At 36.6% G+C, this 16223-nt stretch overlaps 1 protein-coding gene across 2 annotated transcripts in view; it reads right to left on the bottom strand.

Moving 5' to 3' along the window:
* SCAI (suppressor of cancer cell invasion) overlaps nucleotides 1-16223 on the bottom strand; it is a 126831-nt gene that overhangs the window by 2091 nt on the left and 108517 nt on the right. For both annotated transcript variants that reach the window (XM_040631877.1, XM_040631878.1), the window contains 3 exons: nucleotides 12392-12464; nucleotides 8947-9120; nucleotides 8660-8760 (listed from right to left, as the gene is read on the bottom strand). In XM_040631877.1, the coding sequence (XP_040487811.1) occupies nucleotides 8660-8760; nucleotides 8947-9120; nucleotides 12392-12464 (348 nt within the window). The remainder of the gene's footprint in view (nucleotides 1-8659; nucleotides 8761-8946; nucleotides 9121-12391; nucleotides 12465-16223) is intronic.

A 16223-nucleotide genomic window follows, 5' to 3' on the forward strand; every position in this document is an offset into this window, starting at 1 on the left:
GCATTGGGCCAAAATAAACCTACATCTGTATGCTAACACTACTCTTTTTTTTTTTAAGATTTTATTTATTTATTTGACAGAGATAGAGACAGCCAGCGAGAGAGGGAACACAAGCAGGGGAGTGGGAGAGGAAGAAGCAGGCTCCCAGCGGAGGAGCCTGATGTGGGGCTCAATCCCATAACGCCGGGATCACGCCCTGAGCCGAAGGCAGACGCTTAACCACTGTGCCACCCAAGTGCCCCAACACTACTCTAAATCTACCCCTAAAAAGCTTAAAAACAAGCCATTAAGAAGGTCAAAGAAATTTGCAAGTTGATTTAACTCCTGCTACAATAAAGTCCAATTTTCTTTAAAGAAAGACAACAAAGTCCATAGTTCAACATCATAAAATTCACAATGCACATTCTCTAAGAGAAATTTACTAGACATACAAAAAATTAGGAATACGAGAGTCCTAAACAGAAAAATCATAAAAACAAATTTATAAAAGATAGAGAATACAGTATTAGCAGACAAGGACTTTAGCTCTTACACATACATTCAAGAGCACAAAGGAAAACATAATGAGGAGAGAAATAGAAAATATTAAAAGAACCAAACAAATTCTAGAGTTGAGAAAAATGTAATTCCTGAAATGAAAAACTAATTGGATATGTAGGATTAACAGCATATTAGTCACTAAGGAAGAAAACATCAGTGAACTTGAAGACATAGCAATATAAACCGAAACAGAAAGAAAAAGACTTTTTTAGAAAAATGAAGAGCACATGAAGTGATGTGCAGGTTAACAAGAGTTGATAATTAGACAACAATAGGTTGTCCGAGAGAGAATGGAGGAAGAAAAATATTTGAACCAAAAGTATTCCAAAATATTCTGAAAATATTCCACAGATCCAAGATGATCAATGAACCCCAATTAAAAGAAAGAAAGAAAGAAAGAAAACCCTATCAAGGTACATCATAATCAAATTATAGGAAATAATAAGAGAAAATCTTAAAAATACCCAGAGAAAAATGAAAAGACACATTACACATCACAATAATTGATAGAACAAATTTCAGAAAATCAGTAGATATAAAAACTGTGATGAACAACATCATAAGCCAAGGTGATCTAACAGACATTTATAAAACTCTTCATCTGATAATATATGACACTAGCAGCATGTATGTTTACTGCAAGTGTCCTTGGAACATTTATCATGATAGATGACATCTGGATGATAAAATAAGTCTCAATAACTTAAAAGGACTTAAGCCATACAAAGTATATTATCTGACCACAAAGGAATTAACTTAGAAATCAATAAGATAAAAACTCAAATATTTATTATTATAAAAAATATTTATTATTTGAGAGAGAGAGAGCGGGGGGAGGGTCAGATAGAGAGGGAGAAGAGACTCTCAAGCAAATTCTGTGCTGAGCACAGAGCCCAATGGGGGGGGCTCGATCTCATAACCCCAAGATTATGACCTGAGCCGAAATCAAGAGTTGGACACTCAACAGACGGAGCCTCCCAGGTGCCCCAATAACTCAAATATTTAGATACAAAACAACATATTCCTAAACAACCTATGGTTCAAAAAAATCAGAGTGAAATAAAGACTGTTTCAGAGAGATAAATAATGAAAGAACTAATCACCACCAGATTTGCACTGTAAGAAATGATAAAGGAAATTCTGTAGAAAGAAAAATGATAGCAGATGGAAAATTAAATAGAGGAAGAAATAAAGAATGCCAAAAATGGTAAATATATTTGATTTTTTTCTCATTTAAAAATTTTCTTAAAGTTTTATTTGAGATAGAAAGCGAGAGAGAGAGTGCATGAACAAGGGGAGGCACAGAGGGAGAGAGAGGAGGCTCCCTGCGGAGCAGAGAGCCTGACATGGGGCTCAATCCCAGGACCCTGAGACCCAAAGGCAGACACTTAACCAACTGAGCAACCCAGGTGCCCCATCATTTAAAGTTTTTAAAAAGATCACTGACTAGGGTGCCTGAGTGGTGCAGTCGTTAAGCGTCTGCCTTCGGCTCAGGGCGTGATCCCGGCGTTATGGGATTGAGCCCCACATCAGGCTCCTCCGCTGGGAGCCTGCTTCTTCCTCTCCCACTCCCCCTGCTTGTGTTCCCTCTCTCGCTGGCTGTCTCTGTCAAATAAGTAAATAAAATCTTTAAAAAAAAAAATCACTGACTATTTAATGCTATGCTAACCAAAGTATCATTTACTATACACCAATTCATAAAAGTCAAATGTACAGAGTTGGGAAGGAGAATATGTAAGTATATTGTTATAAGACAATTATATTAAATGTGAAGTTGTATTAAAAAGTAAAACAACAGATAGAGGTTAAATCAATAGTGTTATTAAAATAAAATTCTAAACCAAAACAAAACAAAACCTCAGCTAATTCAAATGAAGATGAAAGCAGCAGAAAAAGAAAAAGGTACAAACCACAGCCAGGACTAATAGATAACAAATAATAGTATATTTACATCAAACTATGTTAAAAATTGCATTTAACATAAAAATTCAGGGATGCCTAGGTGGCTCAGTCAGTTAAGCATCTGCCTTTGGCTCAGGGAAGCCTGCTTCTCCCTCTGCCTGCTGCTCCCCTCCTGCTTGTTCTCTCTCTCTGACAAATAAATAAATAAAATCTTAAAAAAAAATAATTCAAAACTAAAAATATCAAATGAAAGGTAAAGATTGGCAAACTAAATAAAAAAAAAAAAAGCAGGACCTAAGTAATGCTATTGAAAAAAAAAATCCATTTTAGGGGCACCTGGGTGGCTCAGTTGTTTAAGCATCTGCCTTTGGCTCAGGTCATGATCCCAAGGTCCTGGGACTGAGCCCCACATCAGGCTCCCTACCCGTCAGGAAGCCAGCTTCTCCTTCTCCCTCTGCCTGCCACTTCCCCTGCCTGTGCTCATAATCTCTCTCTCTCAAATAAATAAATAAAATCTAAAAAAAAAAAAAAAGAGAAATTAAAAGAGCAAATTAAAATCAAAGTATAGTAGACCCTTGAACAATGCAGAGGAGGGGGGTTTTGGAGTGCCGACCCCAACACAATTGAAAATCCACACATAACTTTTATGGGGCACCTGGCTGGCTCAGTAGGTGGAACATGTGACTCTTTTTTTTTTTTTTTAAAGATTTTATTTATTTATTCGACAGAGATAGAGACAGCCAGCGAGAGAGGCAACACAAGCAGGGGGAGTGGGAGAGGAAGAAGCAGGCTCATAGCGGAGGAGCCTGATGTGGGGCTCGATCCCATAACGCCGGGATCACGCCCGGAGCCGAAGGCAGACGCTTAACCGCTGTGCCACCCAGGCGCCCCAGGAACATGTGACTCTTGATCTTGGGGTTGTAAGTTCGAGGCCCATGTTGAGTGTAGAGATTACTTAAAGATAAAATCTTAAAAAAAAAATCCATATATAACTTTAGGCTCCCCAAAATTAACTAAGAGCCTACTGTTGACTGGAAAGCCTTACTGATAACATAAAGAGCCGATTAACACATATTTTATATGTATATGTATTATGTACTATATTCTTACAATAAAGTAAGCTAGAGAAAAGCAAATGGTATTAAGAAAATCATTAGGAAGAGAAAATACATTTACAGTACTGTACTATATAACAAAAATTCACAGATAAGTGGACCAGACTGCTCAAACCTGTGTTGTTTAAAAGGCAATTGTAATTATAAAGAAGAAAAACAATAAATATTTGTGGAAATAGATTATAAAAAGATGAATAGTGGTTAAAAAAAAAGTCAATGAAAGTAAAAGCTGTTTATTTGGAAAGATCACTAAGACTAACAAACTCTTAGACTGAAAAAGAAAAAATAAGACAGGAAATATTACCAATATGAGGATAAGAGATCACTAGAGAGCCTATATGGATTAAAAGGATAATGGACTATTATAAGCAATGTTTTGCAATAAATTAGACAAATGAACTTGTAAGACACAAATGATCAAAACTGACTATGAAAAACAGAACACATCAAAAGCCTTTGAAATTGAATTCACAATTTAAAAACTTCCAAAAATGAAAACTCCAGGTCCAGATGGCTTCACTGGTGAATGCTATCAACCTTTCAAGGAAGAAATAATACAATCCTAAAGAAACTTTAAGAAATAGAAAAGAATGAAACACATCCCAACTCAATTTATGAAGTCAGCAATTCCCTGATAACAAAACCACATGAAGACATTAAGAGAAAAGAAAATTAAGTCCCATACTCATTCATAACAAAAGATGCAAAGATCTATAAGGAAATACCAGCAAATTAGAATCCAGCAATGCAAAAGGATAATACATGACCACAAAATACAATTAACCCAGATATACAAGGCTGAACTTACTGTTAGAAAAATCATCCAATGCTATTCACCGTGTTAACAGAATTAATACATATTAGATTAATTAGTGAGGAAAAAAAGCATTTGGCAATCTTCCATACCTATTACTGATAAAAAAATCTCAACAGATTATGAACAGAAGGGAGCTCAGTCAACCTGAAACGGGGCATCTATGAAAAACCAACAGTCAACATCTAATTTATGGTAAAAGATTAAATATTTTTCCCTTAAAACCAGGAACAAGGCAAGGATATCCATTCTTACTAGTTCTATTCAACATTTTACCAGAAGACCTAACCTTGAAATAAAGTACAAAAGCTAAAACAAAACAAACAAAACCCCACCATAATAAAAGGCATATGTATTGGAAAGGAAGAAGTAAAAACTATTTTTGTTTGAAAATGACATGATCATGTACATACAAAATCTTAAGGAATGTATAAAAAAGCTAACAGAACTAATACTTCAATTTAGCAAGACTACAAGGAAACAAGATCAATTTTAAAAACAGCAGTATTTCTGTGCATTAGCAACAAATAATTGGAAAATGAAAAAAATACAATTCTATTTATAATGCATCTCTACACTTGAAATACTCTGGAATAAATTTATTAAGATAAATAAAACGCCTACCAGATAAGAATCATAAAACACTGGAGAGAAACTGAAGCCCTAAATAAATGGGGAAATATACCATAGTCATTGATTGACTCAATATTATTAAAATATAATTCTCCAGACTGGTTGCATAGATTAAATGCAATCCCAATCAAAATGTTAAGTTGCTGCTAAATTTCACATAGAAAGTCCCTAGAATAACCCAAACACTTAAATTTCAGGGGACTCACACTACAGGATTTTAAGACTTACTCTAAAACTGGAATAATCAATAAAAAAGCAAAACAAAACAAAACTGGAATAATCAAGGTAGTAGTGTATTGGAGAAAAATGCCATTGGTCAATGGAACAGAATTTAGAGTCTAGAAATATCTCTATACATATATGGTTGACAGATTTTCAAAAACGTTACAAAAGCAATTCAATGACAAAAGGATAACCATTTCGAGGACACTAAAATAATTTCATATCCATATGAAAGAAAAAACCCTTGAACCCTTACCTTACACTGTAAACAAAAATAACTCAAAATATATCATAGACCTAAATGTAAAAAAGCTAAAGCTATAAAACTCCTAGAAAAAAACTTGGAAAAAAATCTTTGTGACTTTGGAATAGGTGAACATTTCTTGGATAAAACACAAACCACAAAAGAAGAAAATTGGTTAGTTGAAACTTCAACAAAAATTTAAAAGCCACTGTTAGGAAAAGCTACTGGTTCAAGAAAAGAAAAAGGTAGGGGCGCCTGGGTGGCACAGCGGTTAAGCATCTGCCTTCGGCTCAGGGCGTGATCCCGGCATTATGGGATCGAGCCCCACATCAGGCTCTTCTGCTATGAGCCTGCTTCTTCCTCTCCCACTCCCCCTGCTTGTGTTCCCTCTCTCGCTGGCTGTCTCTGTCAAATAAATAAATAAAATCTTAAAAAAAAAAAAAATAAAAAAAAAAAAAAAGAAAAAGGTAAGCCACAGAATGCAATAAAATACAGCTGAGAAGCACATGAAAAGATGTCTAACATCACATTATTCAGTGAAAAGCAAACTGAAACTACAATGAAGATACCACTATAAATTCACAAAAATGGGGATGCCCAGTGGCTCCGTCAGTTGGGCATCTGCCTTCTGCTCGGGTCGCGATCCTGGGGTCCTGGGATTGAGCCCCATGTTGCGTTGCTTGCTCAGTGGTGAGTCTGGTTCTCCCTCTGCCCCTCCCCCTGCTCATGCTCATTCTCTCTCTTAAATAAATAAACGAAATCTTTAAAAAAAATTTCACAAAAATGGTTGAAATTTAAAAGACTGACAACCAAATGTTGGCAAGGATATAGAGAAACTTTCATACACTGTTGCTGGAAACAAAAAGTGGTACAAATATTCTGAGAAAAAGTCTGGCAGTTTCTAGTAAAACTAAACATATAGCTACCCTATGACCAAGAAAATTCAAAACATATGTCTAAGCAGACTTGTACAAGAATGTTCACGGCTGCTTCATTTATAGTAGTCAAAAATTTAAAACTGCCCAGGTAGTTTTAGGCCTAAAGGAGAAGGCCTAAATAAACTGTGGTATATTCAGACAATGGACTACTACTCAGTAATAAAGAGGAATGAGCTACTTCTGTATGAATCATGGATGAATCTCAGGAACCACATGCTTGGTCAAAGAAGGTTTACACAAAGGAGTACATATTGTATAATTCAAGTTCATGAAAAGGTGAAACTAAGCTAAAGTGAAAATAATAAAAATAGCATTGCTTCTGGGGTAATGGGTACTGGATTGGCTGGACAAAGATATAGAGAGAATTTTCTGGAATGATGCTATGTTGTGTAACTGGTTTGGTTTGAGTTACACAGGTGTATATATTTGTCAAAACTCACCTAATGGAACATATTAGTTCTGTGCACTTCCCTGTATATGAACTTTACATTAAAAAAAAGAAGTGTGTATATGTGTGTATAGTTATTTATATGTATGACGAAGTGTTGAGGGGTAAAATCTATTGATGTCCACCATTTATTTCAAAACACATCACCAAATGAGATAAACAGATGAATGGAAAGAGGAATGGATAAATGGACAAATATACCAAAGCAAATATATCAAAATGTTAGCTACAGAACCTAGCTAATGTACATATGGATATTCACTGTACAGTTCTTTCATATTTAAAATTACCATAATAAAATGGAAAAAATAATCATTTTTTTAAACTAAAAGTTGCAAGAGACTTAAAAATGTTTAGGCATGGGGTGCCTGGGTGGCTCAGTTGGTTAAGCATCCAACTCTTGGTTTCGGCTCAGGTCATGATCTCAGGGTTGTGAGACTGTGCCCTGAGTCAGGCTCAACGTTCAGTGCAGAGTCTGCTGGAGATTCTCTCTCCTTCCATTTCCCTCTGCTCCTCCCCCCACTCACGCTCTCTCTCAAATTAACAAATGAAATATTTAAAAAATGTTCAGGCATATTTGAAAAAGAACCAAATGTTACTTATAGAAATGAAAAATATAATGGCCAAAATTTTTAAAACCTCAATAAACAGCGTTATGTAGTTATATGAATTCATAGAAAAAAACCAAATCACTTAAGAGCAAAATGGACAAAAGATTTGAACACACTCTTCACAAAGAGGAACACAGAATAAGACATGAAAAATTGCTCAACCTACAAGCAATCTCGGAAATAAAAATTAAACCCACAATGAACTACTATTTTATACCCATTAGATTCACATGATATAAAGTAAGACTGCAACAAGTACTGGTGAGAATTAGAGCAAGAGTAACTCTTACACACTGCTAGTGAGTGTAAATTGATACAACCACTTTGTAAAACATTTGGCATTACCTAGTAAAGTTGAAGCTGCTTTATAATCTGACCTCACATTCCACTACAGAAAATCTTATACATGTGTACCAAGTAACTTATAGAAGATTTCACAGTGGCATTGTTTGTAACAATAAAAAAATGGAAACAACCTAAATGTCCATTATCAGTAAAATGGACAAGAAATTTTTTTTTTTAAAGATTTTATTTATTTATTTGACAGAGACAGCCAGCGAGAGAGGGAACACAAGCAGGGGGCGTGGGAGAGGAAGAAGCAGGCTCCCAGCGGAAGAGCCTGATGTGGGGCTCGATCCCAGAACGCTGGGATCACGCCCTGAGCCGAAGGCAGATGCTTAACGACTACGCCACCCAGGCGCCCCAAGAAATTTTTGATATAGAGTCAAACAGTGGAATCCTATAGCACAGTGAAAACAAATGGATGAAAGCTACAGTTGTCATCAACTTGGCTGAATCTCAGGAATATAATAGTAGGTGAAAAAAAGCAGGCTGTAGAAGAATACGTACAAATATGGATCCATCAACATGTTGTGTAGAATATAAATACATGTGGCAAAACTATAAAGAAAAATGAATGATAATTATAAAATTCAGGATTTTAATTTCATTTGAGAGAGAGAGGATTTGGGAGGGGCCAAAAGGTAATGAAAATGTTCTACTTCTTAAACTGGATGGGGAGTATTCAGATGTGCCTTATATGAGTCATCTTTATATGCTGCATAATAATTTGTAAATATTATTTTGGATCTATTCAAATTTTATTTAATACAGTATACTCAATAAAATATAATACATGATTCCTAAATACCTAAAATGGTAAAATTGATCTTTAATAATATTCTTTGCCTACCCGAAAAATCTTGTGCATCCTCATGGTGGCTGAACAAAAGATAAATCTTGTGAGAAGCAAGCGAAGAAACTCATCTCCAAAAAACTGGAGAAATGCTTGATCTGCAAAGAGGAGAAAGATGACAGTAAAAAGATGCTTAAAAGAAAAACTCATTTCAAAGGGGAAGAAAGTTCAGGAAAACCTTCTCAACTTTCCTGCCTTCAACAAATACCTTTACAAATTCAAACAATTTCAACCATATAAAACCATTATAGTATGTTAAGTGTGCAGTTAGATTAGTAGGGTACCTATTGAACGTGAATGGGTCAGTAGCTGGGCAATATCGCGGTTGATTTTTCGAAGATATTCTTGACACTTTTCCCATAGGCCTCTGCGCATGCTTGACAATCCAGAGACAAATAGGAAGGCCATTAGAGGATTGTTCAAAAAGAGAGTGAAGAGGCTACCTCGTTGAGATTGATCTGTAATAACAAACATGTTAAATATATATAGACAACAGTTTTGCAAAAGATAAGAGATGCATTTGAGGAATATTTTTAATATAATGATAATATACAAAATTAAAGTTGTATCATTAAATCATAATTCAATAAAGTAGATTCTGCATGCAACTATAAAAACATCCCAGGTACACTGCTTTCTGCTGAACAAACTTAAGACAAAGGCTAGTAAAATTAAGAAAAATGGAAAAGGAACATATTCCTTTGTCTTTTTCACTCCAACTAACAAATTGTATCCAAATATGGCAAGTACACGGGTGGTTCATGATAGAATTCTCTGATGAGTACTCGAATTGGCAAACTTTTTCATTCCCTTTTGTTAGTTGCTCTTTCTCTGCCTATTCCTTAAATATCAGTATTTTCTTTCTTTGACACCACACATTGCTGATCTCACCTACTCCCATAATTTCAGTTATCATTTATATGTCTACTGATTCCTAGTTCTCTTATCTGCAGCCTAGATTGAGCTCATTAGGTCTAAAACTGCACTGTCCTACTGTAGCTACTGGACACTTAGAATATGACTGATCCAAAGTGAGGTGCACTGTGAAATGTAAAACATATGTAGGACTTCAAAGCCTCACTACAAAAAGAGGCATTAACATTAATTTCACCTGTTAAACTTTTCTTAATATGGCTACTAGAAAATTTAAAATTACGCGTGACTTACATTACCTTTCTATTGGACAGAGTTGCTCTAGACTACAATATTCAACCTAAGTTTCAAAGGTAACCTTACACCCAACATGTCAGAAATTGAAAGCAAATTTTCCCCTCTTTTGTTCTCTACAAATCTGCTTCTTATCCAGTACTATCATTTCTACCAGCATCTTAGCCAGAAACCTGGAAGTTCACCCCTGCCTCCTTCCTCTCCCTTATTCCCTCATATCCAATCCATCACCAAATCCTCGTGGCTCTCTGGGCTTAGTATCTTTTGAAGCCGCCACCATCTCCCTATTTCCATCAATGCTCCTCTCCAATCCATTCTCCACAAGGTTAACGAATGCTTTTCCATGCTACTCTTCCGTTCACAATCTTTTGATGGCACCCCACTGTCCTCCATTTAAATCTCTTCACAAATCCTAAAAGGTTTTTCATGATTCAGTCACACAATCCCACACCCTATCCTTCCACTAGCAGGAAGTACTTTAATTTCTCTAAATGTGCCATAAACTGGGGCACCTGGTTGGCTCAGTGGGTAAAGCACATGACTCTTGATCTTGGGGTTGTGAGTTCAAGCCCCACGTTGAGTGTAAAGATTACATAAAAATAAAATCTTAAAAAAAATGTTCTATAAACTCTCTCATCACAGAGCGCTTATGTCTGGGCTCACATGCTATTCTGCTAGAATACTCCTGTTAACCATGTCTCAGCTCCATATAATTCTATATAACCTTTAACTCCACTTTGACATTTTTTATCCATTTTCTTCACCTGCAAGGGCTGTTTAGGAGTTCCTCTTACGTGTTCCATGTGTTTTCTCCTATGAAACACTAATAGCACCTACAAGAAATGCCTCTTAGGTTGTATCTTTGGCTCTGTGAGGAACATACTGTGTTTGTCTGGTCAGACTGTTATCTCCAGTGCCCAACACAGTACTTGATAAATAAATGCTGAATAAATGTTTGTGGTATGATGATGTAACTCATGGTTCAAGGGAGAACTGGAGACTTTAAATACCAGAGGTGCAGGAACCTAATTAGACATCCCAAATACTTAAGTATCTGCTAGCTTTGTGCCCAGATGGGCCATATTTAAGGGACTAGAGGTCTAAGCTTTCTAGCACAAAAATATGATACTGGACTAAAAAATGTTAAGGACGTATACTACAGCTAAACATGATAATAAGCATTAATAATAATGACCATTAAAAAATGACAGCACATATTGAATACTTACTATATACCCAGAATTATTTAACGAGGAGGTACTATTATTATCTCCATTTGATAGGAAAGAAACTGAGGCACAGAATGGCTATGTAACTTCCCAAGGGCACATAGCTAGTCAGTGGTAGTCGAAATTCAAATTCAATCAGCTTGCCTCCAGAGTCTCTGTTTTTAACCTCTATGCAATAAAGCCTTTCGGAACGAATAATCTTGGTATTAACCGATTAGATCGTGCAATTTTAAATAAAGCTTCATCTTGATAGGACAAATTGACAGCAGAAAGCACTCTTAAGTAATTGGAAGGGGTTACATTTCTCTAGAAATGACAGGAAACAGGTTAACAAAGTCCTCAAAGCAGGAGAATTTTACCGTTGTTTGAAGGTAAGTTCTATCCCTTAGTAATTTGACTTTTGGATACAGGAACTTAATATTTCTACATGTTTTTTCCTGTTAAATAGCAAAACTTACCTTAAAACAACGGTGAAAAGTCTCCAGCTTCTCTCAGGCTTTCAAATGCTGACCATCACTTCCTGTGTCAAACTATGTCAGCAGACACGACTTCGGGCTGGGAAGTAGCAGTAAAATGCCATCTCCCACAGACAGACATCAGCACTATTCACAGTCAGGGAGATAGTGAAACAGTGACAAGTACTGCTAAAACAGGGTTAAGGTTTGTTTAGTTTTTACCTAGCTTAATGACTGGGAGCGAGAATTAGATTTTACATGTTGCTTATCAAGGACAAATTATTAAAGACATAGTCTTTAATTTCTCAGCCATCTGAGAACCAGCCATAACATGGACACACCGTCTCCCTCCTAGCACACTGAAAAGAGGTTCTTTTATTTAAAAAATACAACAAGGTAAAAATGTGAATAAAAGAAACCCTTTAAGTTGTGCCAGTAAGGTTATCCTAACTCTTAGGCACAGGCTGAGAAGTTTTCTAGACCAGAAATCGTATGGTCTTAAAAGATGCCTAAAATATGTAGCTAGATCACAGGAAATCATGCTGTGAGAAGGACGACACGCACACCAAAACCAAACAAAAAAACACCTGCAAAACAAATTTTAAAATTCACAAATCATGAGTTCCCCAACAGTAAGGGACCAAAAATACCTTTTTCTCAGGGACAACATATCATTTCTTTTAAAATTATCTTAAGACCTAATGGTAGCACATTAAAGAACCCTAGTTGTTGGTAAGACTTTTGGATTGACACCTGCCACGTTAAACACTATAAATCCACATGTGATCATTATAGGTGGGGAGACAAAGATCAGTATTATTCAAAATGCTACAGTGTTTATTTGCAACCTCTGGATATAGCAGGTAATGACAACATACCTTGTAAAGCTTTCGGATATGCGGTAGGAGAAAGCAAGCAGACTAGTGGCTGTCCAAATAGGTTTGTGAAATTCTGTAACATATAAGAATTTATAACTTTCATTAAAAATTTGACCAAAGATAGTTACTCGGTAATTTTCCAAAGCACATCATTAGTGTAGATAGGGCCCTTTTACTCATAAGCAGATGCAGAAATATCAGTAACAGCTGAACAGACTGCCATCCATGTTTAACTACCACACATAATAGGCTTTCTTAAAATAGTGAAGTTTACAAAAAAGTAAACTATTGATTTTTAAAATAAAGGCATATACATAGTTGTAGTGTTACAGGGAGAGGTCGTCTGGCTGTCTCCCAAGAGGCCACCCCAATGGGCAATATACACCAATATTTACAAGGGTGGGTTTTCCAAGCTCTAGAATCTGGCTCTTAGCCTCAGAGGCTCTAAAACCTGACTTACTGGGGAGTAATCAGAGAAGCCTGCAACCATTTCTCATTGTGAATCAAATTAACTGCTCACACAGAATGATGTATAAAACCAGAATATCAATATGTTAATTTACAGTGAGAATTAAAGCTGACACTCAAACACAACACTCTTTGCTTGATTAAGGATATCCTTTCTCTAAAGGATGGAAAGACACAGTATGTTCTTAGAGAAAAACCCATTCTAAAGACATCATTATACTAATTTATTGAAATTTGAACAAACCTCAATAAAATGGCCACAGATATTTTTCCTGAAACTGAAAAAAATAATTATAATATGGAAAAAGGAGATTAGCCAGGAAAACTCTGAAAAAGAACAAAGAGAGGGAACTAGATTCGTGAGATACTGAAACATACTTTAAAGCCTCAGTAACTAAAAATAATGTGGCACTGGCATAAGAGTAGGCAGAAGACCAATGGAAGAGGACAAGGAATCCAAAATTAGACCCCAAAACAGACAGGACTTGAGTATATATAATAAAGATGATAGTTCAAACTAGGAAGTAGGAAAATTTGGAGTGCCTGGCTGGCTTAGTTGGAAGAGCATGCAACACTTGATCTCAGGGTCGTGAGTTTGAGTCACGCACTGGGTGTAGGGATTACTTAAAATAAATGAATAAAATAAAAAAATTTTTTTAAAGATTTTATTTATTTATTTGACAGAGAGAGAGACAGCCAGTGAGAGAAGGAACACAAGCAGGGGGAATGGGAGAGGAAGAAGCAGGCTCATAGTGGAGGAGCCTGATGTGGGGCTCGATCCCATAACGCCGGGATCACACCCTGAGCCGAAGGCAGACGCTTAACAACTGCGCCACCCAGGCGCCCCTAAAATAAAATTTTTAAGAAAGTAGGAAAATTTGGTGGCTAGATGGCTATCCAGTAGGAAAAAACTGGATAGCTATTTAGAAAAAAAAAGCTGACTCCATACTTCATACCGCACACTTGGATAATTCCAAACATATAGAGATTTAAATGTAAAAAAAATTAAGCAATAAAACTGCTGAAAGAAAATATAAGAAAATAAGGGTTATTTTTTTTATAACCTAGAAGATTTTCCTAACTATTATAATTAAGATTAATAAACCCCGGGGCGCCTGGCTGGCTCAGTTGGAAGAGCAAGCAAGACTTGATCTTGGGGTCATAAATTAAAGCCCAATGTTGGGTACAGAGATTACTGAAAAATAAACTTAAAAAAAAAGATTAATAAACCCAGTTACAAAATCAAAGGCTTGTGCATAGTAAAATACAGCATAAACTAAATCAAAAGCAAAATGATAAACTGGGAAAAATACCTGCAATGCACATTACAAAGATTAATCTCCTTAATATAGAAAGAGCTTCTCCAAATCTATAAGAAAAAGACCACTGATACAACAGAAAAATGAGTGGAAAATAACAGGAAATTCACAGAAAAGGGAATATAACTGTAAAGATGCTCAACCTCACTGATAATAAGAGAATAAAATCAAAGCTACGTTACAATATCATTTTTTTTTAAAGATTTTATTTATTTATTCGACAGAGATAGAGACAGCCAGCGAAAGAAGGAACACAAGCCGGGGGAGTGGGAGAGGAAGAAGCAGGCTCATAGCGGAAGAGCCTGATGTGGGGCTCGATCCCATAACGCCGGGATCACGCCCTGAGCCAAAGGCAGACGCCCAACCGCTGTGCCACCCAGGCGCCCCTACAATATCATTTTTTAACCTAACAGTGTAGCAAATTTTCCAAAAGTTGAAAATATACACTACTGGCAAGAATGTAGGGAAATTAATACTCATATGTAGATGATAGGAGTATAAATTGGAACAAATTCTTTAGAAGACAATTTGGCAATATCTATATTCCGTTTACACAGGAATTCTACAACCAAAAATTTATACTACCAATATATCCTCAAGCCTGTGAACAACATTAAGCCTTACGTTACTCCTTGCAGCACTGGTAGTAATAGTAAAGACTAGAAACAACCAAACGACCAGCAACAGGGATTGGTAAAATGGTAAAATAAATTCTGGCACAACCATACAGTGGGATACTATGCAGTTATTTAAAAGAAAAAAAAAGAACAAAGAAGTTCTTTAAGAATGGATATGGAAAGAGCTCTCATTTTTTTTTTTTTTTTTTTGAGAGAGAGAGAGTGGGGTGGCCAGGAGTGGGGGCACAGAGGGGAAAGGGAAAGGGAGAGAATCTTTTTTTTTTTTAAAGATTTTATTTATTTATGTGACAGAGAGACAGCCAGCGAGAGAGGGAACACAGCAGGGGGAGTGGGAGAGGAAGAAGCAGGCTCATAGCGGAAGAGCCTGATGTGGGACTCGATCCCGGATCGCCAGGATCACGCCCTGAGCCGAAGGCAGACGCTTTAACGACTGCGCTACCCAGGCGCCGAAAGGGAGAGAATCTTAAGCAGGCTCCACTCCCAGCATGGAGCCTGATGCAGGACTCAATCTCATGACCCTAAGACCATGACCTGAGGCAAAATCAAGAGTTGGATGCTTAACTGACTGAACCACTCAGGCACCCCTCCAACATTTCTCAGTAAGTGAAAGCAAAGTAAGCTACAGAACAGTCGTATATGGCATGTTATTGCCATTTATATAGCTAAGAAGACTAAAGACTATGTATTTATTTTGGCTTATATATACGTTAAAAAAATTCTAGAAGGATAAGCAAGAAACAGACAACAGTGATTACCCATAGAGAGAGAGTAAGTAACTGAGTGGATTGAGACTGGGAGATATAAAGAGATATCATAATAAGCCTTTTTGAAGTTTTTGATTTTGTGACTTTGTAAATATAATATCAATATAAAAAATTAAACAAGTGAAGTAAATTAGTAATTTCTTGCAATCAAAACAAAGGGAGTAAGTTGAATGATATTAAGGATCATTCTTCAGATAAGGCAGCTTGCGCCATTTATTTACGCTGCAGAGATGGCCTCCTGGATCTTTGGCCATGATGATATTGTTCTTGGATAGCGTGAAAACGCAGATGGCTAACATTTACATCCCAAGGTCTCCTTTTTCTTTGCTTCCCTCGTTGACCAACCTTTCTCTTCTTCTTCTTCTTCTTCTTTTTTTCAATACTGTGTGGACAGAGTTGCCTAACAAGCCTGACTGCAGTCTTTTGAAAGTCCTTCTTACAAGGTTGGCTGTAGGCTGACTTCTGGGGACTCCGATTTGGGGCGGGTTCCCACCATCAGCAGAACTGGTGAGAGCAGCTCACTTTACCTGGACCATGCTAAGCACCTGATTTTCTTCTGGGAGAATGGCATGTTAGTATGTGCCATGCAGAGGGTGCCTACACGATGCTTCCCCAATGAAAACTCTGGGCACCGAGTCCCTAG

This window comes from Ursus maritimus, unplaced genomic scaffold (assembly GCF_017311325.1).
Source record: "Ursus maritimus isolate PB19 unplaced genomic scaffold, ASM1731132v1 scaffold_17, whole genome shotgun sequence".
Lineage (NCBI taxonomy): Eukaryota > Metazoa > Chordata > Mammalia > Carnivora > Ursidae > Ursus > Ursus maritimus.